The sequence below is a fragment of the Momordica charantia genome (assembly GCF_013281855.1).
Source record: "Momordica charantia cultivar OHB3-1 chromosome 9 unlocalized genomic scaffold, Mcharantia_2.0 BLBB01000009.1, whole genome shotgun sequence".
NCBI classification, from domain to species: domain Eukaryota; kingdom Viridiplantae; phylum Streptophyta; class Magnoliopsida; order Cucurbitales; family Cucurbitaceae; genus Momordica; species Momordica charantia.
In genome coordinates this window covers 26,625,665-26,652,694 of record NW_028275167.1, presented here as the reverse complement: position 1 = coordinate 26,652,694, position 27,030 = coordinate 26,625,665, and the positions used below count along the sequence as shown (strand labels likewise).

General features: G+C 34.9%; 5 protein-coding genes and 1 pseudogene across 23 annotated transcripts; 2 read left to right on the top strand and 4 right to left on the bottom strand.

Moving 5' to 3' along the window:
• Positions 1-582: 582 nt before the first annotated feature.
• LOC111009951 (BTB/POZ domain protein) lies at positions 583-4,709 on the bottom strand. Its single transcript, XM_022283186.2, has 3 exons — positions 4,084-4,709; positions 1,309-1,849; positions 583-1,229 (listed from the first exon to the last, which is right to left on the bottom strand). The coding sequence occupies exons 1-3, from the start codon at positions 4,615-4,617 to the stop codon at positions 880-882; spliced, it is 1,425 nt and encodes a 474-aa protein (XP_022138878.1). The 5' UTR covers positions 4,618-4,709; the 3' UTR covers positions 583-879.
• Positions 4,710-8,449: 3,740 nt separating this feature from the next.
• LOC111010265 (thioredoxin-like protein YLS8) lies at positions 8,450-10,204 on the bottom strand. Of its 2 annotated transcripts, none has more exons than XM_022283632.2 (2): positions 10,048-10,204; positions 8,450-8,962 (listed from the first exon to the last, which is right to left on the bottom strand). In XM_022283632.2, exons 1-2 carry the CDS (start codon positions 10,165-10,167, stop codon positions 8,654-8,656), a joined length of 429 nt encoding a protein of 142 aa, XP_022139324.1. In that variant the 5' UTR covers positions 10,168-10,204; the 3' UTR covers positions 8,450-8,653. The 2 variants fall into 2 exon arrangements, with proteins under 2 accessions (XP_022139324.1, XP_022139323.1); XM_022283631.2 differs by lacking the exon at positions 10,048-10,204 and adding an exon at positions 9,570-9,734.
• Positions 10,205-11,212: 1,008 nt separating this feature from the next.
• Positions 11,213-19,918, top strand: LOC111010266 (nicotinamidase 2). Of its 18 annotated transcripts, XR_015787375.1 has the most exons (5): positions 11,216-11,981; positions 17,839-18,419; positions 18,508-18,583; positions 18,758-18,871; positions 19,477-19,575. XR_015787375.1 is itself a non-coding variant. In XM_088117933.1 (3 exons), exons 1-3 carry the CDS (start codon positions 11,387-11,389, stop codon positions 19,720-19,722), a joined length of 948 nt encoding a protein of 315 aa, XP_087974059.1. In that variant the 5' UTR covers positions 11,213-11,386; the 3' UTR covers positions 19,723-19,918. The 18 variants fall into 18 exon arrangements, 5 of the variants coding, with proteins under 5 accessions (XP_087974059.1, XP_087974060.1, XP_022139320.1 ...); XR_015787364.1 differs by lacking the exons at positions 17,839-18,419; positions 18,508-18,583 and adding an exon at positions 19,090-19,244 and having other exon boundaries at positions 11,214-11,981; positions 18,822-18,928; positions 19,477-19,601; XR_015787365.1 differs by lacking the exons at positions 17,839-18,419; positions 18,508-18,583 and adding an exon at positions 19,090-19,244 and having other exon boundaries at positions 11,214-11,981; positions 18,822-18,871; positions 19,477-19,599.
• LOC148209280 (protein FAR1-RELATED SEQUENCE 3-like) lies at positions 12,134-13,886 on the top strand (annotated as a pseudogene).
• On the bottom strand, positions 19,911-23,045 carry LOC111010263 (DNAJ heat shock N-terminal domain-containing protein). Its single transcript, XM_022283627.2, has 5 exons — positions 22,908-23,045; positions 21,720-22,062; positions 21,036-21,292; positions 20,777-20,960; positions 19,911-20,691 (listed from the first exon to the last, which is right to left on the bottom strand). The coding sequence occupies exons 1-5, from the start codon at positions 22,949-22,951 to the stop codon at positions 20,062-20,064; spliced, it is 1,458 nt and encodes a 485-aa protein (XP_022139319.2). The 5' UTR covers positions 22,952-23,045; the 3' UTR covers positions 19,911-20,061.
• LOC111010080 (Pentatricopeptide repeat (PPR) superfamily protein) lies at positions 22,596-26,859 on the bottom strand. Its single transcript, XM_022283381.2, has 3 exons — positions 23,207-26,859; positions 22,908-23,084; positions 22,596-22,813 (listed from the first exon to the last, which is right to left on the bottom strand). Exon 1 carries the CDS (start codon positions 26,570-26,572, stop codon positions 23,450-23,452), a length of 3,123 nt encoding a protein of 1,040 aa, XP_022139073.1. The 5' UTR covers positions 26,573-26,859; the 3' UTR covers positions 22,596-22,813; positions 22,908-23,084; positions 23,207-23,449.
• Positions 26,860-27,030: the final 171 nt, after the last annotated feature.

The window sequence follows — 27,030 nt, the reverse complement described above, 5'->3', positions numbered from 1 at the left end:
ACGGGTTGAACTAAGTCGATGTTGACAATTTATAAGGTTAATTGGTCATATACTAACATCATAGTCAATCTATAAGTTATTTGAACTAATGGTTGTTTTACTGGCTTTAAGAAATTACTACTATTTTTTTTTCAAATGACATATTTCCCATAAGTTCTTGAAAATTACATATTCGATATTAACAAATATGTAAAAAAAAAGGATAAAAAAATAGAGAAAGAGAGAGAGAGATTTTTAATATGTAAATTTGGTTCACACAGATTTTTGGAGATTTTTAATCAATTTCTAAATGGATTTTGATATTCATATCATTGCTAGGATTATAATGGTTTGCAATCTAAAGAAATTTCAGATTTCAGATTTTGTTTCTAATTAAAATGAATTATCAAAAATTTCAGAACTATATATAATTTGAGGTTAAATTAAAAATTTAAACTTATTATAATTTAATTTTCTATTAATAAATAAAGACCAAGGAACTAAATTAATTATTTCAGAAAAAAGAATTACATGAATAAGCTTCTTATTTCATTGTTTTCCCGTATTACATTATTTGTTTCAAAATAGATAAATAATTTAAAATTATTTGTAAAATTATCTAATCTCATAACAAATATATATAACTCAATACTCCCCCTAATCCAAATTTCCAAGTCTTCTAATCTAAACTAAACAGAGCAAAATCAATGACCTAATCAAATTAAGTGCATTTACGAGCACTTTTATTTAATTATTATACACCAAAAAAAAAAAAAAAAACCAAATCAAATATGAAACAACACACATATTCGTATATTTATATATCTGTTTCATCACAATTCTAAAACCCTAATCCCCTCGTTCTAAATCCTTACTCTTCAATCTCTTCCGCCGCTGATTTCAAAATTCGATTCGATTCGGCTGATTTTCTGCCCAGGCGACGAGTTCTCGAGTGGAATCGCACCAGAGATCGTAAGAAGGCTGCAGATTTGGCCACTCGGAGGCCGAAATCGCGTAATCTTGGAACCAATTTGTCAGAATCACTTCCTGATCCATCGGCGGCAAGCTTCCGATCACGCGGTTCACTGCTCTCTCCGTCTCGTCTTTCTCGTACCTCATCAGCGCCGGATACACCAATCCGTTTTGAGCGTGGCACAGCAATGGCAGCCATATCGACAGCATCCTGAATTTCACTTCCGACGTTATAAGCTCCTCCATTTCTCTCCTCGCTAGGTCGCGAAACAGAGTCGCTGATTTTGGAAGAACAACGATGATCAATTTGAACCGTAGTTAGTTTTGAGAAACTGAAATATATTTTGTTTTAATTACCTGAGAGTTTGACGAAACAGCACTGGACTCTGGGATTGCAGGCGAAGGAGGCGGAAGCCAGGCCGCCGGCGAAGCTCCATTGCAGAATCGCTTCATCCACGGCTCCGTACTCCCGGAGCTTGTGCGTCATCCAGAGCAACTCCTGAGCGAGCTTCTCCGCGGCCACATCGCCGGCGTACTCCGGCATCTGGCCGTAGACGGATCTGGCGCCGCCCTTGGGAACGATGGCGCCGACGGCAGTGACGGCGAGATCTACAAATTTGAGATAGGGAGTGACGTAGGATCCGAAGGGGAGATATCCGACGATCCGCGACGGCCAGGGCTTGGCGTTTCTCCGTTCCTCGAGGCGGCGCGTTTGATTGAGCGATTCGTAGAGGAGAGAAGAAGTCCGCGCGAAGCCGTTCGCCAGTGCTGTCCGATTGACCTCCAAGAGCTCGATCTGGCCGCCACGCGCGTTCTCCTCCATTATCTTCTCCGCCATCGCCATCGCGAACTGGTACTTCCCTGAACTCGCCGGCATCTCGTTCAGAATCGCGAAGATCTGCGCCATTAATTTAATTAAAAAAAAAACATTACTCTCAAATTTAATCGAACCCAAAACCTTTCTGATTGAATTCTCAAATGTAATTAAATTACCAATTTGGAAAGAAAAAAAACATTACTCCCAAATTGATTCGAACCAAAAACTTTCTGATCGAATTCTCAAATGTAAATTACCAATTTGGTGCTATTATTTTAAATTGAGTTCAAATGTCATGGCTATAATTTCACGAAGGTCGAAGGTCTCTCTCTGTATTTTTTAAATTTGATGTTGATATTTGTGCTTTTAATTAAGTATTGTTCTAATTTAAATCTCACTTCTCTTATTTTTCCTCCTAATTATATTTTTTCATTTGGTTTACCATATTAGTTAATTAACTTAAGATTTAAAATTAACATTTAAAGTCTAACAGGTAAAATTATTTGTAAATTTTAAATTATCTAAGAGAAATTAAATTCAAAACTTCAAAAGTTAAAAGGACTAAATTAATATTACCCTCAAATTAAAGGGTTAAATTAAATTTTCTTGAAATTATGGATCAAATTAAAATTTAATTCCAAACAATTTTGTGATTTAATATTTCCAAATTTATTAAATTAGTTTTTAATTATAAAATCTACTTCTTGAAATTTGCCAAACTTAAAAAAGAAAAAAGAACATTCCCAAACCACGTGGGCCGGGTTTCTTGAAGGTGGTCCACGTGGCGAGAACCGCAAGCTACTAAGAAGCGAAACTGACACGACATCTCACGACCGCATGAACATGACACGTGGCGCACTTACTAACATTTTGCGCCGACGCATCGCCCCGCAATCGTCTGGTTGCGTTGCGGTCGGAAAGTATCACAGATTTAAAACTTCAAGGGGAAGCAAACCTTATCCGTCCAAATTAATGTTATTTTTTCTTTTCAACACAATTTTAATTTAAAGATGGATTTTTATTTTATCTTTGAATTTCAAAAAATAGTTCTACAATTTTTAAATTATTTTTTAAAGATCGGACTTTTTTGAAATTTAGGACCAAAGTAATATCAAATTCAGGAGCTAAAAGTATTACTTTTATTTTTTTCTTAAAAAAGCAGTCCCTTGAAGCTTGTTATTGCATCTTAGTCCACATGCTACTAAACGTCGAAATTTAGCCCATGTATTAATCCAAAAAAAAAAAAAGTTCATTGTTGAAGTTAATTTTCCAAATAAAAACAATAACATGATCTATTAAGGAAAAAAAAGTGGTGTGATTATATTTTTCAAATTAGAAAAAGCAAGCAAAAACTATTTTAAGATTTACATCAAGGACTCATTTGGTAATATTTTTTCCTCGCAAATTATTTTTATTGCAACTAAATATATTTTTATTTCTATTTTTTAGAATATTCTTAAAATTGTATAAAAAATTTCGCTGACATCTTAAAATTGTATAGAAATTTTGAAAACTTTAAATTAAAGGATTATTTTATCCTACTGAATTATTAGATATTTAACGATGCAAATTATTTTTCTTTATTAAAAATAAGAAACATAAACATTATTAATTTTATTATTTAAAAATATATGACGAAAGACATTTTAACTTTCTTTTTTCTTTAAAATTTTAAGAAAGTTCAATAATTGGCCAATTTCAATCGCAAATTAAGGACCTTTTTTTTTCCTATCATTAGAAAAATCTTATATTAAAAATTTTGGGGCTTCTCTTTAAACAGCCAATCTAATTCAACTGAGGCCTAATATTTTTATCCTCTGTAATGTAATAAGTTTACTACTTCCCAAAATTATAATATGATATCCTCCCCATTAACTGGAACATCATCTTGGTTCATTTATATAAATTAAAAAGTATAAAAAAGAAAAGATTAAAATGATAGTCCAATCATCATATTTCAACAGGGAGTCTAATTTTAATCTCTATAATTTAAAATTCTCCAGTTTCATTTCTAAAATCTTCGTAAATTTTCATAAAACATCTAGATTATTATTCAACATTAATAAACTCGAATAAATATGTCTTAAAAAGATTTTAACCATATTATTGGATCAGTATAATTTATCGAATGGTCCTGTCCAGTACATGATTACGCTTTCTAACCTTTCTCCAATAATTTTTTAACAAACTCACTCAGCAATAATACTTTCTAACCTTCTCCGATAATTTTTTTAATTTATTAACATAAATTTAATAATTACAATAATCCAGAATAATTGACAATAATCGAGAGGTTAAAAAGCCGGCGTGCGTACCTGAGATAGCGCTCGGCCGAGCGGTTTTATAGAAGCACCGCCGAAGTCGAAGGTTTCATAAGGAATCAAATTCAACTTGGAGAGCGAAGCCAACGCCGACGACGAGGACGACGAGGACGACAGCGAATGAGTCAGAGCCGAACCCGACGACAAGGACGACGACGACAGCAACAAAGGCGACAAAGGGCGATACTCCAACAAACGAGAACCACCACCACCACCGTCGCTACCGCCACCGCCGCCGAGAATACGGCGAGAGGAGAGAAGGGAGAAAGGGGACCAATCCATGACAATCCTAAGAAGCCAAACGGTAACCCAAGAGGTTATCATGAGCATGAAGCGGAGGTGGTCGGCCGGCCTCCATTTGCGGCCGGAGAGTTCATTTTTAGTATTGGAGGCGACGGAGACGAGAGAATTGGCGGCGACGTTGACGGTGGACATGAAAAAAGAGTTGAGCAGAGAAGAAGAAGAAGAAGGAGAATAAGGGGGTTTTCTTCTGTAGGCATAAGCTAAATCCAACCCATTTGCCGCCATTGATGGAGGAGCTTGAGATAAGAGAGAGAAAACTGCACACACGCAAATCCAAGTTTTGTCTCTGTGATTGATCTCAATGAAGGCTGGAAATCAATTTTGAAGAGGTGGAAGAAGATATTTATGAAGGGGGGAGAAAGGTGTCAAAATAATATTTTAATACAATAATGTTCAAAGTGTTTATCCATAAAATATTTAAAATTAGATAAAATTGGCTGCTTATCACCCTAAATATGTAGAAATTTTGATTCACATATCCATATTTTCATGGGTTCGACATCGAACGAGGGATAAATCGATATTTTTATCATAATACAAAAAAATCGACAAAATATAAAAAATATCAACAAAATCTCACTAATATATACATAATATTAATATTAATTATTTTTAACTTATTTAAAAATAGGAAAAACGTTTATTTATTAATTTAAATGATCTTTTAAATTTTTTTCCTTTCTTAATTTGGATAGAAATATCCGTCTACATTTTATGATATTTCCATAAAATTGAAACCTTGACATTTCCATCAATATCGATATTTAAAATTTTATTTATGACAATGTTGTTGAATGATATTTCTTACTTATTATTATTAGGAAATTGAAAATTTAGGGAGATACATATACAAAGAACGAGAAAATAGAATAGATATAGTTATTAATTTTTAATGGTAGACGGGTAAAAAAATATCTATTTAATCGTAAACATCTCAATTTTATTCTTAAAATGAATAAAACATTTTTATTTTAATGAGTGAAAATCTATCTCTCACCGTTATTAAATAATTATTTGACAAACCCAGATAGAGAAAGAAATTTAAAAGTAAAAACGAATTAAAGAAAATAATATGGGCCATCAAATTTTGAAAAAGGTTCAGCATAGATAAATTTTACAAGCAAAAAGTTAGTATTTTCTCTTAAAAAAAACTGGCAACTGAAAAAATTAAGGAGCTATCAAATTTAGCGGCAAGTAAAAAAGTTAAAAAATAACAAAATTTTACATTACAACATTTCATATTCATTATTATTGAAATATGAATATTTGAGGAGGGAAATATCGTAGATATAAAAATAGAAATCTCAACCTTTTCACCTCATTTTTAAATCTAAGACCAACTTAGTAGAGTCAATTTTCTTAATTAATATTGCTAACTATTGAAAAAAAGTATCAATATTCATATTTCATCTAAAAATAAATTGATAAAGAGAGGAATAATCTATATTTATTATAAATAATTATAAAATTTATTTTCTTTTAAACATGGATCCTTAATAAAAAGAAATACTAAGAGTTAGTTTCTATGTCGAGTGATAATGATTTTAATATAATATTAGAGTGGAAAATTTCATATTAAAATCTTTTAAGTACCTATTTTCAAATGGATAAAGAAGGAGTGTATGAATAAATAATTAAATATGGCGATTAATTAACTTTTTTTGGTAGGCATGCATGTGTTTGTGTTATTAGATAGACATGTAAGAAGAAGGAGGTGAATGGCGGCAATATAAGTTTTTATTATTCTTTTTTCCTTTATTATATTGTGTTGGAGGAAGTGCTTTGTATTTAAGGTAAATGTTTAAATTTTGTTGCTTTTTTTGTGCTTTACGTGCAATTTCTTTTATGACTTTTCATGCTTGGGCTTCATATATAGATATATAGATGCTATAAATATATATATCGAAGAGAAATAATATTGAAAATGTTTAAATGTGTAGACAAATAGAAGAGAATAATGGAGAGAGTCATTAACATATTTTTTAAAATTATTTTTAAATAGAAAACCAAATTTTTAAGGGAGGTAAACAAAAATAATACGTGCTATCCGATGAGTACTAAGTATTGTTATCTTTTAAAACTTTTTATTAGATAAATATTTTTTTGATATTCGTAATATTGGAAGTGACTTCTCTCTTGATAATTATTTTATTTTTCTTTTATTAATTTATGTATCGTTTATTAATTGTTTTGGTTTGGTATATTTTCACTTTTATTACGTTTTGACTTCTTCTTTAATTTAATTTATTTTTGTTTTAATGCATCTGACTTCTTAATCAATATTCAAAAACAAAAAAACAATTTTCTTTTTTGAGTTTTCAAAACTTTATTTAGATTTTAAAAATATTTTAAAATAAGATGTTATAACCTCTTCTAATTATGATTCTCTCGTAAATTAGTTAACTTATTAAGTATTATTTATAAATTAGTTGTACTTAAAGTTCTATAAAACAGCTATTTGTATTCACTTCAAAATCATCTCCGGATTATTTATCTTCGCCCTAAGTAGTATTTATAAATCATAAATATCCAAAATAAATACAAACCACATAAAATTTTATAATTCACGTTTTTTAACAACCGAAACAGACATGATACAAAACGTTCGCAAACTCAAATTCTCAATCCAAACTTTACAAACCCAAATTTATTAAAAATTAAAATACGTTGAACATTCTCTTTGTTAAGTTACGTTACGTTTAACAGTATTTTGTTATTTATTTGATAGTTCATAAATTTTAATTTTAGAAGTTGTATTTGACTAATTAAACTTGGTATTATTTACATATAATATTGGTCTGCTTTTATATCTTGTGAGTGAATATTTATATTTTGACTTCAACAATATCATTAACTTGTAGGGGCACGTATATCCACGTCTTACATGGGACACACCAAAGGCAAAGAGGAAGGGTACTCGTGTCATCGAATCGAGGCTCACCACGACTCCGATTCACTGAGACAAAGACTTAAACCAAAGTACAGTCGTGGTAGTGGCAGAGCCTCGATTCTCAATACTCCCTTATATAAAAAAGGTAGAATTTCACTTTCTCAAAGGTACACAATCTCTTTGTATTCTATTTAAGTTCGGGTTGCTAGTAAAGCACGTAAGGACTACACGTAAGTAAGACATGGTTGATATATCACTTTGACCAAAATCGCAAATCAATATATCTTATTTATATTGTGGTATGTTTGGATGAGAGTGTTTCATCTTAAACATATTAAATAATTTCTCAAATCATAAATTCAAATGATATGCATGTGTAAACTAAGATGAACTACTTATAGTTATGATTTAGAGTTTTGAGTCTACAAAATCGAACACCCAAGAAAGACTTAATCCCATCATGAAAATCGTCCAAAATTGATCCATCAAAATATTTTAGGCTAACTATGTCTTAGTAACTATGATATCTTTTAAAAATCTAATCTTACTCTTTATATTTTAACATTTTTTAATTACACCATTTACGTTGGTCAATGTTATATATATATATATATATATATATATTTTGAAAGGATCAATGTAGAGTTGAGTTATGATAAATTCTTCCTTTAAATTTAATTTCTAAGCACATGGTAGGAAAATTTCAAAATTTCAATTTTAAGTGGCTTAATTCATTTCTTTTGTTTTTTTTAACTCTGCTCAGAATTTTGTCATGTTAATTTATCGTCATTCAATAAAGAAAGATGGTATAATTAAAAAATATCAAAGCACAAAAGGTTCTAACAGAGACTAAATTAAAAAAACAAAATAATGTTAGGAACTAAATAGCATATTAATTTCATTTTATTTTACATTAATTTTTAAAATAATTCTTATTTTTCCTTTTAGTTTATATATAATCAGCCCAATTGAAAATTATTATTTCTGTACCCCAAAGGTTTTTTATCTTCCAAGTTTGGGCCGTTTCCTAAAAAATAGTTATGGTGAAATTACTTTTCTACCCGTCCCTTCCTACTACCTTGCACTTCCAAGTTCCAGCATCACTCAGACTCTTAACAGCACAACCTCAAAGCCAAGAGTGGAGTCCAAACTTAACAGAGTCAAAAAGACAAGAAAACAACTTCTTCAACCTTTTCATACCATAATAAAATGGCTTCATCAATGATTCAATGTTTTGACAAGTCATAACACAAACTGACATCGAAAACAAACCTTAACCTTTATCCTCAGCAGGGTCAATGTTATATAGTACATGTTTTTAAGATGCAATGTCTTAAATCTAACATCAACGACAAGAACTTGCACGACATCTTAGTAGCGATACTTGGTCGAATAGTCCTTGGGTGCAATGACTAAACCACGTCCTTTCCTTGCTCCCCGGTAGACGGTTTCAATGATATCAATGAACTCCTGCTTATCCTTGAGTGCCCAGTTGATCTTATTGTTGTTTCCAGTACCAAGATCAATCATTATGTGCTTGTTCCTAAAGAAGAACATGACAGTGGAAGGATCATAGAGTTCGTACATTGTGTTGAAATCAGGAACCTCCGTGATATCCACAAGGTATATTACTGCAAAGTTCTTAATTGTCTCTGCAACTGAGGCCAACACTTCATCCATCTAGATCGAAAACATATCAATCAGATGAAAACATCTCAGAAAACGATAAACTCAGACCATACAGAGGAGAGATAGATATAAAAAGGTAAAGAGAACAAAGATCTTCATAATCTTAAACATTTAAGAGATGGAAGGGCTGAGGGCTCAAACTTTGATCAGTCTGCTAACATGAACAACCCCATGTTCACAGCCACAACATTTAAATACAAGATTACAGATCAATGGGCAAGTCAGTCGATGACAATTTTAATGAAAGGAACTTCATTTCTGGTAGCCAAAATACGGCTAAGAGGCATAGTTGCAGAAGAACACATGAATAGAACTAGAAGATGATCAGGCTACCATTTGTTAGAACAGCACAAACTCGTACGGGTAAGGAGAATTTCCCCAATACTAATCTTAGATTCTTAAGAAATTAATCGATTGAGAGGCAAGCAAGAAGAACATCCAAAAACCCTTTACCGACCGAGACTCCCGAGTACTAAAAACGACGAGACTAGAACAAATTGGGTTCACTCGAAGCAAGAAGAAGAATAAGGAATTTGAAAAAAAGATAATACGCAATAAGGTTAGGGTTAAGATGATGAACAGGGGCAAAGAGAAAGACCTGCATACAGGTCTCGTCCCAGTCATGGCCGAAACGAATTACCACAAGACGTTCCTCTTCGGCGAGAATTGCTTGATCGACGGCCCATCCGGAGTGAAGATGCGGCAGCAAGTACGACATCTCTCTCTCTGAACAAAAGAACAATTAACAACACAAAACCCCTCACGCAGAAGTATCGATTCGAAGAAGGAAGGGGAATTTCAATGGGCCGATGAGTTTTGGGCCCAAATCTCACGGGGTTGGAAAATTGGGGGAAATGGGCTTCCAGGGTTTCTTTCTTCAATCTGTTTCATTCCGAATCATCAATCAATCAATGAATCAAAATCAATTCAACTTCTAAGTTCTACAATGACGTCGCCTCTATTCTCCGCTGATACCAAACAAAAAGTTTTCTCAAATACGGATTTCAGAAATGTTTTGCGAAGAACACGGATTGAAAAGAGAATTGAAGTGAAGAAATGTAATGTAATGTGCGTACCTGCATGCACGTGTCGTCCCAATCATGGCCGAAGCGGATGATGACGACGCGTTCCTCTTCGGCGAGAATGGCCTGATCCACCGCCCAACCAGAATGCAGATGTGGTAGAAGGTACGACATTACTCCAATTCTTCAATTCTCTGATTCTCTTTCTCCAAAAACGAAGAAAGAAACCTCGCTCTGAGTTTTAATGGAGGAATTCTGCAGCGTTACCGAAGCCTCTAGAACAAGATGGAAACTGGCCAACCCCGTGGTTGTTATGGTAGTTGCAATTTTATACCGCCACGTCTTTTATTTTGTTTCTTTCACTTCCCACTATACCCTTCTTCTATAAGAAAAGTCATAATTTTTTTTTAAGTACCGCATATCTGCATATCTCAAATATCTCTTATTTGAGATATGTGTCAATTATGAACTAGGCTCATTTTGATAATCATAATCAATCTAATTTTTAATATATCTCAATTTTGTCATCGATCTATAAAAAAGAATATGTTCATTTTTGTTAACAGGAATACATGTAGAAAATGTACTCATGTGGCTCAAATTGTATTCAATCCCACTTTAATTTTGAGGGTGCACCATTTTTCTTCAAGTATTTTCTCACTCTTTGAATCTTAATCTTTTAAAATTTTCAATTTTAACTTGGTTGGTTAAATTTTTTGTTAATATATTTGAACCTATAGCATATTGCATTAGGAAGCAATAGATTTTTTAAGCAATTTCTTTAAACTTTCAATCTCTTCTTCTAAATACAACAATATAAAGGATGGAGATTCGAACTCTCGAACTTTTGATCGGAAATAGGCGTTTTAACTAAATTAATTCAAATTTGTCTTAAACTTTCATTTTTGTATATACAATTTTTCATTTCATTTAGGTGAGGAATGATTTTTTTTCTTGACGGTTGAGTTGAATTGGATTTCATGTGTTTATGGGAGTACTATATCCACTTGACGAAATTTGTTAATAGAATAATAATCTAACATACATCAACCTAAAAAAGAAATAAGAAATGACACTCCAATATATATTTTTTTAATAAATTTGATTTAATTGAGAAATTTTAATATAAAATTACTTCAAACAATAGCCACAATTGAATATATTTAAGTGGATAAATAAAAAGTTGATAACTATGTATAATAAATAGTCACAATTTAACATTTTCCTCTTTATACATGAATGCTAGGGTTAGAGCAGAGAAACGAGCATTCTAGAAGATTTCTAAGTTTTTGATCGGCTTCTTCTTCTTCTTCTCCACTCGCAGTTCCCAAAATCAGAACATCGAATCAACAGAAAATCGACTCACCTTGCCGTCGATCAAAACCAAAAATCCATGGCCGCTGCCGCCGGAAGCTGTTCTTCATACAAGAAATACGAGATCCGCCATAGACTTCCGGATCCCAAAATCGCCGCCCTCTTAGTCATCGATATGCAGAACTACTTCTCCGCCATGGCCAAGCCCATCCTCCCCAATGTCCTCGCCACCATCCGCCTCTGCCGCGCCGCCTCCATCCCCGTCATCTTCACCCGCCACGCCCACTCCTCTCCCTCCGACAACCCCATTCTCGGCGAGTGGTGGAACGGCGACATCATCCTCGACGGCACCCCCGCCGCCGACCTCATCCCCGATCTCGGCCCGGTCGCCGCTGACGAGGTCATCCGGAAGAACACCTACTCCGCGTTCAGGAACACGCCGCTGGAGGACTGCTTGAGAGCGAAGGGCGTGGAGGAGGTGATTGTGACTGGGGTTATGACCAACGTCTGCTGCGAGACGACGGCGCGTGAGGCGTTTGTGAGGGGCTACAGAGTGTTCTTCTCGACGGACGCGACGGCGACGGCGGACGAGGACCTGCACGAGGCTACGCTGAAGACTTTGGCTTATGGATTTGCTTACTTGGTGGATCGCCAGAGGCTGGAAGAACTTTCTGGTAATTGAACACCAAATTAGGCACTTATTATGCTAATCTTCTGTTTACTAGAAATTTAGAATCTCTGGAATTTTACCGTGCCAAATATGTATAGCTTTGTTTTTGGTTCTGTCTTTTAGCTATTGGGTTTTCTTTTTCTTCTTCTTGAAGACATGGGGAAGATGGAAGATGCAAACTTACATGGGCAAGTGTGTAATAGTTCTGAGTTTGATTTGGAAGATAATATAGAGTCTAGGATCAATACTGAACTTGAAATTATGGAGCCAGGAATTGGGATGAAGTTTGGTTCTATTGAGGAAGCATATCAGTTCTATGTCAATTATGGAGTGAAAGTTGGTTTTAGTGTAAGGAAAAACCATCGTAAGAAGAAAAAGAATGGAGTTATTTCTAGAGCAGTTTTTAAAGAGGGGTTTCGCCAAGTAGACAAACGAAGAGAAAATGTTTTGTTTACTCGGCCAATTTCAAGAACAGGGTGCCAAGCTCAGTTAACATTCCTGCATGGAAAGAATGGTCAATACAAAGTACTATCTTTTAATAGAAATTAAAATCATGATCTCAGTTAACATGCCTGCTTGGAAAGAATGGTCAGTACTGTCTTTTAATAGAAATTACAATCATGATCTTGGTAGAACACGAATGAAGTATGCTTTAAGTGTCAATGGGAACGTTTCCAACACTAAAAAAGTTTATGATGCTGACGGATCAAGAAGTTCATCTAATACAACCATGGAATTTATGAGAAGGAAAGTTGGTGGTGTAGAAAATTTGGAAAATTATACACACAGAAAAAAACAAGATTTGGAAAGGAGAGGAAGCTACATCACTCTTACAGTATTTTAGAGAAAGACAAAAGGGTGGGATCCTTCTTTTTTTTTTTTTTTTAATGCATTTCAACTTGATCAAGATGACAAGATCGTTAATATTTTTTGGACAGATGCACGTTCTATTTGTGATCATGAGTTTTTTTTTTGAGACGTTATTTGTTTTGATACTACATATCATACAAATGAACTTGGTCTACCGTTTGCACTATTCGTTGGAGCGAATCATCATAAAGAATTAGTGGTATTTGGTGCAGCGTTATTTTATGATGAAACAACAGAATCTTTTACATGGTGAATGGAGAAAATATTTAAAGTAAGTGAGAGAAGGATATGTGACAACATATCCTACGGTCTTCTTCATTAGTTTGCAACGATAGGCTTCATGCTCGGTGTTGTGGTGCCCTGGGAGCATCCTCCCTTTAGAAGGTGTTTGCATATAATCGTTGTCAAGGAAAACTCCAGAAATGGAGAGGATTCTTCAATTTTTACATTAATACTATCCTATCCTTTGGTGGGCGTGTTGGGGCAGAATTTTAGGATCTAAACTACACTTACAAGAAATTATTAAGGTAGTTAATGATTTCTAAACCAAATAAATGGTAACTAAAACATTATAGGAATAAGAGTTATTTTGGTGTAGTATTTAGCTGAGATTGTCTCAATTCAGTGTAGGAGTAACTGACTACCCTTCGGTAGCTGTTGTTATAAATCACTGGAGTATCATTGCAAAATTGATAATTTTTAGGGTTCATTATCTCTATTTTTGCTAAAAGTGATTGGTTTTATAAAAGTTTTGGAAAGTTCTAACATAGATAATTTGTTTATTTTCAGCCATGTCTACATTAATTTCTTTGCTTGTCTCTGACAAATTGACTGGAGATAATTATTCGACGTGGAAAACGAATTTAAACACCATTCTAGTTGTGGATGATCTTAATTTTGTCTTAACTGAGGCCTGTCCTAAGGCCTCTGGCAATTTCTATTTGATCCTTGTCTTTAAACTGTAAGGAGTGATGACTATTTGTCAACGCATAATTAGCTGCGTAGGTTACACTAAATGGTTCATCTAATTCGTCCATGAGATCTGTTCTTAAGAATTTATACATTATTCCTACGGATTGACTTAAATTCTTGGTACTAAGAGGTATTGCATATTGTAGGTTGACGTCGAATTTGACGGCTGTATAGGCTAAATCACCTTCTATTCCTCCTATAATTTTATCCTTATTATCTTGAATTCTTTCATCTATTATAATTATTTGGACTGGACTTCGAATTCCCTTTTTGTATGTACTTTTCAACAAGATTTGAATGGTTCCTATGTGTATATAGCTTATCTTGCTTATCTTGGTTGACTACGCTTAAGGCTTCTCTTCCTTTAGCTTTCTTAGTTTTTACTGTGTATGAATTTTCCTAAATAGACTATGTTTTCTCTATTTAGTTCGTTCTTAATTCCTTGTGGAATCCAAGATTTTTTAATATTATTTCCTTTCTGTTAGGGTTATCTTTCCTTCCTTTTCTACTTTTGCTATCTTTGCTCTTTCTATTAGAACATTAGCAGCATAACCTGCTGTGTTTTCTGTTTGTTCGAACAATTCATCGAACTTTTCTAATTCCATTTCTGAATTAACTCTTCTGTTTCTAAGAAATGAAGCTTAATTCTTGGGATCTTTGTCTCTTCTAATATTATGAAATCTCTTTGTATGGAAAAATTTAATTGGTCTAAAGTATTCATTCCTATTATCATGTTCTTATACATGACATCTTTTTCATCTTCAGTTTCTTCTATCATGAATTCTATTTCTACTTTTAGGTGTGAATCAAAACTAATAGTTTCGATTGTTTTATATCTGTGTACAACTATCTTGTTTTCATGATTTGTAACTATTTCTTGATCTAAGGGTATTAGATCTGTGGCTAAGGAGATATGCATATGATTAAAGCATGCTCCTGTATCTATAAGGATCACTCTGATTTTCTGTTTAATCATTCCTTCTCTTTCTCGAGCTAGCTCGGAAAAATATGCATGCAAGTTGACTATTTATTTTGAGAACTTCTCCAACCACTCTCTCCAAAATGGTTTAAACTTGGTTTTTGGTCATTTTAGACTTTTAATTTTGAATAATAATGAGGTTAAAACGGATTTAATTAATTAAGGGTTTAAGCTATTGAGTTCTTGGTGGTTTTTAGTTACTATATGAAAAACCCCAAGATTTAAAAAAGAAAAAGAAAAAGAAGCCCACTTTTGACCAATAAAAATACATGCCATACATTATATATATATATATGAATTGATACTGAACTCTAGAGTATAAAGGTAGAAGGAGATATCGTAAAAACTAAGTTTCATCGAATTTCATGTCGTTCAAAAAAATTTTAAAGTGATAAAAGATAGATCTTTATAAAAGTGTGTGAAAGAACAAGTATGAAACTCTAAATAACGATAAAAAAATAACCTAAATAAGAAGCCCTTTGAAGCCATTAATATGCATCATAAAAAAGAATGCGTTTTAAGACTAAAATCATCTGTTTCAAAAGACAATTCCCTACAAGAACGAATGAGATTGTCTTTTGAGAGATTTCAAGCATGAATTTTGAAGTGTTTTAAAACACCACGAATTTGGAATGCATTTATGAACTACAATAATAATTAAACAAAGAGGAACAAATTACATGATTAACGTAAAATTATAAATTTTTAATTTTTAAATATAGTAGAAAGTTTAGAATTTTACGCCAAAACAAGCATCACTCAAATCAAGAGATTGTGAGTTCGCCCCCATAAAGTTCAAAATTTTACCTAAAATAGCATAATTCAAATCAAAGTCAAAGTTAAATGTAATATAAAAATTACTTAGAGAATTCAAATTTATGCTATATTTAATTAAAACAAATATGAAAAATTATGACTTTTTTCAAAAAATAAATTTATATGGTATGGAATGAATTTATGTTAAAGAAATAAACAATTTAAACCATCCCTATTTCTCCAATACACTCCATAGTTGTTAAGCTAATTATTTTTTCAACCACACAAGTAATCTTTTTGAAAATAATTTATCTCGATGGTAGCCACAATAAATCTTTTAAAAGGAAAAAAAATATATAAAATGGACTTCGCCTTTAAAAATAGTTTAACTAATTTAGTGAGTATTTTAGGTCTCTTTGTAAAAAAAAAAAGAAAAAAGGAAAAGGGTGTTTTGACGAAAAATAAATTAGTAGTGTTCGTTTAAAATTTTAAAACTATATATATATATATATATATCAATCTTATCTCAACGATAATGATTTTTCTCCAAAAAAAAAAAAAAACAATAATGATATTTACTTTTCCTGAATGTTCAAAAATCAAAACCTTATAATTCTCAAACCACTTTTAATTATTAAAATTTTTAAAAAGTGCCGCATTTTGAAATTTTACCTAAACACTACCAATTTTTAAAACCAAACCTTAATTAATTAGCACTTTAAATGACATGTAAAAATACCTAACTATGTATATATATTATAGAAAACAAATAAAAGTTTTAATTAATTTAAAAACAGTCTCTCCTTCACATACCATGCCTTCGACTCATAAATTCAAGCCAAATAATATTACAGCCTACAAGTTAAGCAACTGTTTTAGTACAAAAATTTGTGAGGATAGATCTCGAATGTGATATATATTTTAATTGGTTGAGCTATGTTCAAATTGACCTGAAAATTAAACAATTTACAGTTGACTACTATCCGATGGAGAAGATAAAATTAAGCAACTTTGTGATGTCAACTGCAGTTGACTTACATGAAAAGGAACAAATTGTAAGATAGCAAAATTCTAGCTAGTTTTTGAGTCAACCATGCAAACCCAAAAGAGAATATATTCCTTAATGCATGTGTCAAACAAATCAAAAAAGAATAATATAATGGCTATATATAGAGAGAGAGAGAGAAAACAAATCTCTTTGTTCAACCACTCTTTGAGTGCAAGAGAAGAAGAAGAAAAATCTAACATGAAGGGTTGAGTATTGTTTGGTAAGCCAAAAATGACTTGCCTGCAAAAATACTTGAGGATCTGACCTTTTTTGTTTGGTTTTCCATTGAAGTAGGAAGTCATCTTTTGGCTTACCTTCTCAAATTCTTCCCCTTCATGTTAGATTCTTTCTTTTGATTATTTCAGCTTATAAATCCTAATTTTCGTTCTTTCTTTAATGGGGATGGATTGATAATTTGTTGCGAGATGCTGCGTGAAGATGAAAGGAAGAGCGGTTTAGTATGATGGGAAGAGTATTGTTTGTTAGCCAAAAATGACTTGCCTGCTACATTAATTATTATAGTACGATGTTTTATAGCATGGTATTTGATTGTATTAGGCAGTCATTTTGACTAAATTGACAAACTCTTCTCAATCATACTAGACATTTTCTCTTTCTAAATTAACACACAACTTTGATTACTTAGAGAAGTTTACAATTACTTCTTGATCAAATGGTTAAAATATTGATGTTTATATTAACATTTAACAAGTAAAGAGACGAGGAAGTACACCTGATTGTAGGTGCGAAAATCGTATATTATTTTTAAGAACGTGGGAGTTGTCTATATTCACATAAATATGTGTCCAAATTAAAGAATCCATTCACACAACTTTTCCTCTTTTTCATATGGGTTGAACTATTATATCCCTTACATTAGGTTGAACGTTAATTTTTAATAATGAATAAATTATTTAAATACTAGAGGTTCAATTAATGAAAATAATCTAACAAAAATTCCTTATAACAAAATTAGTCCAAAAAATCTTAACTTAAATGTTTATTACACACATGCACGGGGCTGGTGTGGGGTGGTTTTTATTATACACATAATGATGAAATTTTTTTTAATAAGTGTTTCTTAGAATAGGTCTAATAAATTTTTAAGGTGATATTCATAAAAATTTTTACTTTTGAGAAATATTTAAAGAAAAAAGTGAGAAGAAATAGACAAGCGAGTAATTCAAAATCCATTTTTGTGAGAAAAGAAGTGGTTTTTAAAATACATTGTTATAGGAAGAAAATGAAGATCAGATTAAAAAACCGAAAAGGAGGAATGGAGCTGAAGAAGGAGTGGACCCGCGAAGCAAGGTAAGTGGGTCGGGACCCGGCAACTCAGGCCAGCCATAGCCGACCCGGGGTCAGCATCGAGCAGTGCTTGCACTGAGATCTTCTCGGTCCAATGGCTGAAAACCTGATCGGTTCTCATTGACCCCCGCACAACCCGATCCAAGTTGACTTGGTCTCGGGCCTGGATACAGCATGAGGCCACTCTATCTATATCATCTGAGTACATTCGGATTCAATTTATGTAAATCCTGGAGGGAATAGGATTCGACTAATGTAAATCCTGATTCGAAGGAGGGCGAGTCAAACCCTAAAGGTATGCCTAAATACCTACTCTTTACTACACTACAAATCGCCTGTGTGGCAAGAGCCACACAGTTCTTTATCTTATGTTTTGCAGGTTTTATCGATCATTTATTCTAGAAGATTGGTGCGTATCTGGCGAGACCCTAGGTTTCCTATATGATCGGCTATACATAAAAGCTTACCGATACTCATGTCGTGTGGATTGAATTACAAGACAGAAAAATGTAGGATTTGTATGTAAACATTGCACACATGCTTGAAAGCAATTATTGTGTAAGCAAATTTTGGTTTCCTTTCGTTTTGATTTTGCAGTATTTGGAATGGGAAGCAGACAACAGTCCACCCAACTTGTCCATATTCTTGCTAATAACAACGCCAAAAAGAAAAGGCAAGTTGGGGGAGTTGTTCTACCACGGCTTACCATTTTGAAAGGGGGTTTTTCTTTATCCCTATACATGGAAAGATGAAACAAGAAACTTTTCGAAGGTCGTGTTCTGTATAATTGCATTCTTGGGAGCTCATACAATGAATTTTGATGATTTATATCTTTTGTGTTTAATAGAACACTAGGGAGGAAGCACTAGCCTCATTTGTATCCCTCTCAAGTGGTGTCCTTCTATGCACAGATGTCGCAGCCCCTGGACTCGACATCCCTGGCGTCGATGGTATGCTTCAGGTTGGTTGGCTACGGATGTCAGTTCATATTCTTTTGCACATGAGGGAGCTTACTGCTGTAAGTGAAACAATGAAAATGCAGACTAATTCAAAATACATACAAGAGTAGATAACATATTACATACTTTATTTCCAACCCCTGCCTAAGCTCCTATACCCAAAGATAATTTTATATGAGTAGAAACAAGTGATCTAACTTCTGCAGGTAACGTGTGTCAGGTGAGGATTCGAACTCACGACCTCGGTGCCTTGTGTGTGTGGCTTCTCTATTATTGTCATGTGTTCTGCTGCAACTGTGCTCCTTAGCCGTTTTCTATAATCAGACCTTCCTACATATTTTGGCACATGAATCTGTCATTTGTACCAGACATGAGGTTGCTTCATTAAAATTGTCGTCGACCCACTTGCCTGTTTATCTTTAATCTAGTATTTAAATGTTGTGGCTGACTGATCAAAGTTTGAGCCCAGAGTAGTTCCATCATAAATGTTAAAGATTATAATGATCATCTTTGTTCTCTTTCCCTTTTTCTATCTATATCTGCTATGTATGGTTGAATATATCATTTTTTGAGATGTTTTTATTTGATTGATATGCTTTTGATGTAGATGGATGGAGTGTTGGCCTCAGTTGCCGAGACGATTAAGAACTTTGCAGTAATATATCTTGTCGATATCATAGAGGTTCCTGATTTCAACGCAATGTACGAGCTGTATGATCATTCCACTGTCATGTTCTTCTTTAGGAACAAGCACATAATGAGATTGATCTTTGGTGCTGGAAACAACGATAAGATAAACTGGGCACTCAAGGATAAGCAGGAGTTCATTGATATCATTGAAGACGTGGTTTAGTTACTCTTCAACCAATATCGCTACTAAGATGTCGTGCAAGTTCTTGTTGACGATGTTAGATTTAAGACATTGCATCTCATTTTGTGACTTTGTGTTATGACTTCTTGAAACACAGGATCATTGATGAAACTCTGAAGAGGGTCTATAGCTGTTTCTGATATGAAGTCCTTTTATTATGGTCAATAAGGTTGAATAATTTGTTTTCTTGTCTATTGATGATGTATTGGAATATAACAAACAGATATGAGCAGATACATAATGTTTATTTACCATATCCATTTGTACTTTTCAATTCTTTTGAAGTAACGATATATGCAGCTTCTACTTTCTGTGTAGTTTTTAAGGCCTAATCTTTCCTGCAATCATTTCTACCGTTCCCATCACTGCCATTCCAATGACATACCAAGTGATGCCTGTCAGTGTAGTCTGCATCCAGTGACTGTTTACTAACTCCAGTGCAAGAGAGCCCCCAATGTGTTCCTTCAAGCTGCTGGCACCGTCGTCTCTCGCCATTAGCTGAATTACTGCAGTTGCAATCATCGATATCGACACCGGTATTCCCCATCTCATGGGGCTAATATGACCACCATCACCCACTTCAAAACCAAGGTCTTTTGATTCTCTGTTAGTTTTGGTCTCCACTCTTGGCTTTGAGATTGTGCTGTTCAGAGTTTGAGTTGTGGCTGGAAGTGCAAGAGTGGTAGGAACCCAGTAATCATTGTTGTATATGTATTGTTTTGCTGCAGTTCTTGTTCTGCCTTCAAGTTTTTCCCTGGCTTGTTTCCTTGCAGTAGCAGCAGCTTGAAGTTTGCTGATTTCTGGTGTGGATTTGCTGCCTATGCGCATCAGGTTTTGGCTGTGCTTGGGTCCTGGTCCAGCCGGGGTGGCTGTCTGCCAAAACAGCCAATTTGAGATTGATCTGATAGTTTGAATTGCTGCCAACTGCGCTTCGCTTTCGAAGGTCGTCCCCTAAAAACCGATCCACACGACTTGGCTACATCAAAATTTTGAGCTGCTTTTCAAATTGTTAGCATATGGTATCTTTGAGTCTAACCTTGAAATGATCTTTGGTAGTCTTCTCCATGGCCTCCTTGAATCTGGTTTGGAACTTCTTCACGTCTGCGAAAATGTTCGACACTCGTTCGCCAGCAGCGTTGCCCATTCCCACTCGTACGTTTCCACGCGGTTGCTTTGACATTAGAAACTCCAGAGCTGCCAAGTCTGACCTTTCCACCATCCTGGAGAGACAGAGATAGATAGAGGAAATTTGAATGCTTAACAAGTTTAAGAGTTTGATTAAGCATAGCACTCACGAAATGCAGTCAACTGGGCAAGCTTCAATGGCTTCCATAACTTTATGTTCAGGATCAGCCCACTGTGCCACAACTCTAGCTCTCCCATAAACTGACTCAACAGCAAAAGTTTTCCCAGCAAATAAAGCACATTTCAAGCAGCCAATGCACTTCACTTCGTCTACAAAAACCGCTCGTTGTTCGTTTTCCGTTCCCAACCATACTGAATAAACTGGCTTCCCTGTGTAACCTCGAAGTTCTGCCATTTTTGCTTGTTCCTGTGAAGTTAACACCATTTTTTTTTGTTAGACATCCGATATATGAACTAAATTTACTTAATCCATCATTTTAAACTTTTGGATTGAGTAGTAGTTTATTCATCCTTTAACATAGTATGAAAGCCGAAAGTCCTATGTTTGAATCCCTCAATTGTTATTTCCTCCTCATTTTAAACTTTTGGATTGAGTAGTAGTTTATTCATCCTTAACATAGTATGAAAGCCGGAAGTCTTATGTTCGAATCCCTCCATTGTTATTTCCTCTTCATTTATAATGATTTCCACTCATTAGGGCGTGTTAGATATCTAATATATGAATTAAATTTTCCCAACTCATCAGCTTAAGCTTTTGGTTGCGTGGTGGTTTATTCATCAACATTTATCAAAAGACAACACGAATTAAACTCATCAAAGTTTTGAGTTTTGACCTTATCATACGCCGACCGAGAATTCGGATTCGAGAGAACTGAATAAGCGTCATTGAGAATGATAGCCATGTCATGACCAGCAGGACCGGCGATATCGGGGTGGCACTGCTTTTGAAGCGCGCGGTAGGCTGCCTTGATCCGTGATGGATTGGAGGCGTTGTCGATGCCGAGGAGGTCGTAAAGATCAAAGTCTGTGATTGAAGAAGAAGCCCTGCATGACAGAGTGTTGCCATAAAGCTTCCTGGAAGTAGAAGAGTTGCAGAAACCCAAGTTTGTTGGAATTGGATGGTGTCTTGTTGCAACTGTGGGTGTGTACAGAGGAAGCCATGGAGCATGCATTTTCCTAGTTTTCAAAAAGATAAGAGAAGCTAAGAAAGAATGGTTGTGAGTTGTGAGATTGTCCTAAAAAAGTGGAAGGAAGATATTTTATGATATGACAAGTGGCGAGATATTTTTGTTGCTTCCTATGAGAAGAGTCCATGTGGACGAGTTTCGACGACTAAAATAGGATTACCAAACAGGTCAAATCTACGGTTCTAAGAAGATATGGCCTACTGCAATATATAATAAACTGAATTTTAATATATAATAATGTTTATTGATTTTCCATTATTTTTTTTAATTCAACATAAAATCTAATTTTTTTTTTTGGTTGAGAATGAATGCCTTTAACCAAATATGTAAATAAATTTTTTTTTTAATATTTTGCTCTCGAAATTTTCGATGCTAAATGAAAAATTATTAAAAAAAAAATTGAAAGTTAATTTTGACCCTCCGACTAAGAATACAATTTATACATGTTTTCTTACTTATGATGGCTCGTTTTTTCTGTTTTGTATTAGTTCGTCATTAGAAGAAATAATTCTGAGAGATTAATAAGGTAAATACAAGACATTTGATGATAGCAAATCAACAAGTCCAGGAATTTATGAACATGAAACAATTTTATATAGATAAAATAATTTGGTATCCATATTATTTATCATGGCAGCTCCAAATTATTGAAACAGTAATATTTTTGAATCCTGAGTGCATTATTCTCATGTCAAAGAAACAGCCCACATTCCAAATCCATGCTTAAGACCACCTCAAACCTGAAATTAAAACCTCCCAAATCTAAGTTTAAGCAAAAAAAGAAGATATAAAGCAACTATAGTTCATATCAAGAGACTGATAAAGCAAGCATACCGTTGGAACTTTCCATGAATTGTTACAGTGTAATAACGTCGCATACCGCCATTTCCAATGAACTAGCCAGGACCGAGCATCGTTAGCTGTCGCATACTGCCATTTCCGATGAACTAGCCAGGACCAATCATCACTGACTCGTTGCATTGCCTTACAAACCCAAATGAGGAATTTGAACTTCGCAAAAAAACATGAAATGGAAGAAGCGTGGATCTTGATTCAGCAAATAGTACTTCAAAAACACATTTCTGATTGTGAAGTACAAACAAATTTTAGAGGACAAGGAAAAGAAAGAGGACCTTGTGGGTTGGGTTGTCTGCAGATTTTTCTCCTTCCATGTCAGTCTTTCATTTCTCGGTTCGGTGACTGAACAAAAGGTGAGTGATTCTATATCCGAAAGCTTGTTACTTCCCCAAGTCAGATGGTAGCCAAATTGACAGTAGAACTTCACTAGCAGCATGCTTAGGCCATCATTTTTGTTGCTCCAATGAGGCATAAGTGAAAACACTTCAAACAGCCAGTACAGTTTTCCAGTAATCGGACTACACCGACCCTACTTGCATCGCAGTACTCGGGAAGCTATCGGAGATCATATCGTTTTTCCCAGCATTTATCAAATCGACTAAGCTTGAAGAGGCTGGAACCCACCCCAACTTCTGCATAATGTCAAGAGCCTCTGAAGCTTTGTCTACATTACCTGCCTTGTAAAAACCAAGTAACAGAGCAGTACATGTAGTAGAACTAAGAGCAAGTCCTTTTTCCACCATTTCATCGAGTAATTTCAGAATTCTAGAAACATTTTCTTCCTTGCAGAGGTGAAAAATTAGAGCATCGAACACATCATCGTCCAACTTTATACCCTTCACAAAGCTTTCGTCAAGCAGCTTTAAGGCTTCTAAAGAGTTTCCCTCCTTGCAGTAGGCATCAGCCATCACACCATATGTTATTGCATCGCAGGCAATTCCCCTAGCTTCCATATCCTTGAACACAGAAATCATCTTGTATCTGTTTCCGATTTGGTTATAACCGAGTAAAAGTGAAGTATATGTAAGAGTATTCGGCACAATATTTCTCGTTTCCATATCTAGAAAAAGCTGCTCTGCCTCCTCCATCATTTCTTCTTTGCAGTATGCATCAATCAGAATTGTGTACGTCACATTATTCGGTGTCACCTGTTTATCGACCATATTTTCAAACAACTCTCTTGCTTCAACAACCTTTCCAAGTTTGCAGAAACCATCAACCAAAGAGTTGAAAGCAGAGGGGGAAGCAAGACTTTTCTGCAGCGCTTCATGAAATAAAGAAAGCGCTTTCTCCAAATTTCCTTCCTTGCAGCAACCATCAACGAGAATACAGTAAATGTAACAATCTGGAGAAACTGCCTTTGATATCATCTCATCGAACAGTTTAAACGCCTCAGTTATATTTCCAGATTTGCAATATCCATCAACAATTGTTGAATAAGTCACAACATTGGGACTCAAACCTTTTCCTTCCATTTTGTCAAAAAATTCTCTTGCTTTCTCCACCTCACCAAGCTTGCACAGTCCATTAATCAAGGTATTGTATATGACAATATTCGGATTAATTCCCTTAAGAAACATATCTTCATAAATCTGGGATGCCTTCTCAATCTCGCCTTTCTTGCAGAAACCATATATAAGAGAGTTGTATATAAAAACATCGGGCACCAAACCCTTGTTAAGGAATTCAGAGAAAACCCCCATCGCTTCTTCCGTTTTCCCATTCTTGGAGAGACCGTGAATGAGTGCACTGTATGTCTGGACGTCAGGAATCAACCCTTTCTCAAGCATGCATTTGAAAGTTGACAAAGCTTGTACTGTGTTTCCGACATTGCAATGCCCATCAATGAGCGAGGTATAGATTACATTGTTCGGCGCTATACCAGAAGATAACATGTTTTTGAAATACCTTTCTGCCACTTGGATTTCACCTGTCTTACTATATATATTAATGAAAGCTCCATAAGTATATGCACTAGGCTTTATTCCTTTCTCACCCATATCCACAAGCAAAATTTTTGCTTCTTCCACCTTTTTGGCCTTACAAAGACCAATTATAAGAGAATTATAGCAAAATACATCAGGCAGGACCCCATTTGCTGTCATCCCTCGTAGGACTTCTATTGCACCTTCATATCTACCTTCTTGGACATAAGCCTTAATCAGGGTAGCGTATATAACGGCATTTGGTTTCAACCCGTTTCTAATCATCTGCTCTAAAACTTTATTAGCCTTTTGTAGATCACCAGAACGACAAAAGCCATTGATAAGCACACTATAAGTGAACAACGATGGCATCAAATTCCTTGCTTTCATCTCTGCTAGTAGCTCGTAAGCTTTTGCCATGTCGTGGGATTTCAAATATCCATCAATCAACGAGTCATAGGTACGAGTATCCGGTTCTACGCTAGTCATAAGCATCTCGTTGAAAAGAGCCATTGCTTTCTCCATCTCACCAGCCTTAGAGATGCCCCTGATAATCGCATTATAAGTTACAACGTTCAACTTAAGTCCACGACTAATCATCTCATCTTTGATCCTCAATGCCTCTTCGATATTCCCTTGCTTCATGAACCCATCAATCAAAGCAGTGTAGGTAAAATGGTTAGGATTCAGACCCGAATAAAGCACACTTTCCAATATCAGTTTTGCTTCTTCTGACCTCTTCTGTTTGCAAAACCCATCAATGAGTATAGAATAAGTATAGCCATCCGGAACCAACCCCTTCTCCATCATTGATCTTTTTACCGCTAAAGCTTCATCAACAGCTCCGGTCCGACACAAACCCCCAATAATGACATTGTAGGTGACCGAATTAGGTTTACATCCCTTCTCCTCCATCTCAGAAAGAACCATTCTGCCCTTTACCACATCTCCAACTTTGCAATATGCATTGATCACATTAGTATAAGTATAAACATCAGGGGCTATCTTAGCCTCCACCATACCTCCATACACCTTCCAAAACAAGCCCATTAAATTACCCTTCAATAAATCCCTCATCAAACCATTACAGCATATCAAGCTGGGAAGAAACCCGCCATTAATGGAAGCTAGAAAAACACTAGAGGCCTCTTTCAGAAAACCCAACTTCCTAAAGTTATCAATCAAAATATCAAAAACAATCAAGTTAGACCCACCGCACTCTCTACAGCACTTAACCAATGATTCTAAAATCTCCAATGGCGGCTTACGCGTCTCAAGCATTTTCTCAAACAAGTTATCGGCACGGGGGAAAAGCCCTGAACTACAGAGATGAATTGCGAGAATCGAATAAGAATGCAAGTTTTGTGGAGTACCCATTTTCGAACTGGACCAATAGAAGAAGCTTTGAAGCCGCACGGGGTCGCCGATTTCGTTCTTGTGTAAAACAGAGCGGACGATTTCTGGGTTTAGCTTCCTCAGATTGTCCTGGCTGTTTAAGAGGATCTGCCAATCGCTACGCTTCAGAATCGTGGAGATTTCGTGAACAGTTTCATCATTTCGATCGGGTGTGTTTGTGGTGGAGAAGAACATAAAATGAATACAAACATCATTCGCGATTTGGGGGAAATTGGTATTTTGGAGAGGGAAACTACAGAGCTTTCTTCGAGGGTGTGAATTCACAGCCATTTGCCGGATCAAGCACATAGAATTTGCCATTTTCTTGGTTTCTATGAAGCTTGTAAAAAAGAAGCGGATCAAATTGGGGGGACACCGAAACAGAACGTGGAACTGATTCCGAAATGGGTTAAAATGTAGGATTCAGTCATGGGTTGGGCGAATTAAGAGAAACCCAGATGGATGATCTAGAAGCACCATCTTAATTGAGCTCTAGGTGAAAGGGTGCAGTGAGATTAGACTCCACTTCAAGTTACAGAGGGAGGCCATTTGAGATCGAGCAAAGTAGGGTTCTTTTTCCCAAAATTGGCACAACTGCCAACGGGAGTGTTTCGTTTTTTTTTTTTTTTTTTTTGGCTTTTTTAGTACAAGATATATATGGTGTGATCAAACTGATCTTAATAAAAAACTATAGGTAAATTATCGTTGAGTTAGGTTCATATTAATGTCAATACGAGTGTTTTTTTAAAAGACAATACAATAAGATAAAGATATTTGAG

Excerpts from the sequence above, each read along its gene's own strand:
- LOC111010266 (XM_088117933.1), top strand. The coding sequence starts at position 11,387 with ATGGCCGCTGCCGCCGGAAGCTGTTCTTCATACAAGAAATACGAGATC. Across the intron at positions 11,982-18,821 it reads GAGGCTGGAAGAACTTTCTG|ATGTCGCAGCCCCTGGACTC; the intron begins GTAATTGAACAC and ends TTCTATGCACAG. Across the intron at positions 18,929-19,476 it reads ACATGAGGGAGCTTACTGCT|ATGGATGGAGTGTTGGCCTC; the intron begins GTAAGTGAAACA and ends CTTTTGATGTAG.
- LOC111010080 (XM_022283381.2), bottom strand. The coding sequence starts at position 26,572 with ATGGCAAATTCTATGTGCTTGATCCGGCAAATGGCTGTGAATTCACAC.
- LOC111009951 (XM_022283186.2), bottom strand. The coding sequence starts at position 4,617 with ATGGCGGCAAATGGGTTGGATTTAGCTTATGCCTACAGAAGAAAACCC. Across the intron at positions 1,850-4,083 it reads TCGGCCGAGCGCTATCTCAG|ATCTTCGCGATTCTGAACGA; the intron begins GTACGCACGCCG and ends TTAATGGCGCAG. Across the intron at positions 1,230-1,308 it reads CTGTTTCGTCAAACTCTCAG|CGACTCTGTTTCGCGACCTA; the intron begins GTAATTAAAACA and ends TTCCAAAATCAG.
- LOC111010263 (XM_022283627.2), bottom strand. The coding sequence starts at position 22,951 with ATGCGACGTTATTACACTGTAACAATTCATGGAAAGTTCCAACG. Across the intron at positions 22,063-22,907 it reads ATTCATGGAAAGTTCCAACG|GAAAATGCATGCTCCATGGC; the intron begins GTATGCTTGCTT and ends TTTGAAAACTAG. Across the intron at positions 20,961-21,035 it reads TGCCCAGTTGACTGCATTTC|GATGGTGGAAAGGTCAGACT; the intron begins GTGAGTGCTATG and ends CTGTCTCTCCAG.
- LOC111010265 (XM_022283632.2), bottom strand. The coding sequence starts at position 10,167 with ATGTCGTACCTTCTACCACATCTGCATTCTGGTTGGGCGGTGGATCAG. Across the intron at positions 8,963-10,047 it reads GGGACGACACGTGCATGCAG|ATGGATGAAGTGTTGGCCTC; the intron begins GTACGCACATTA and ends TTTTCGATCTAG.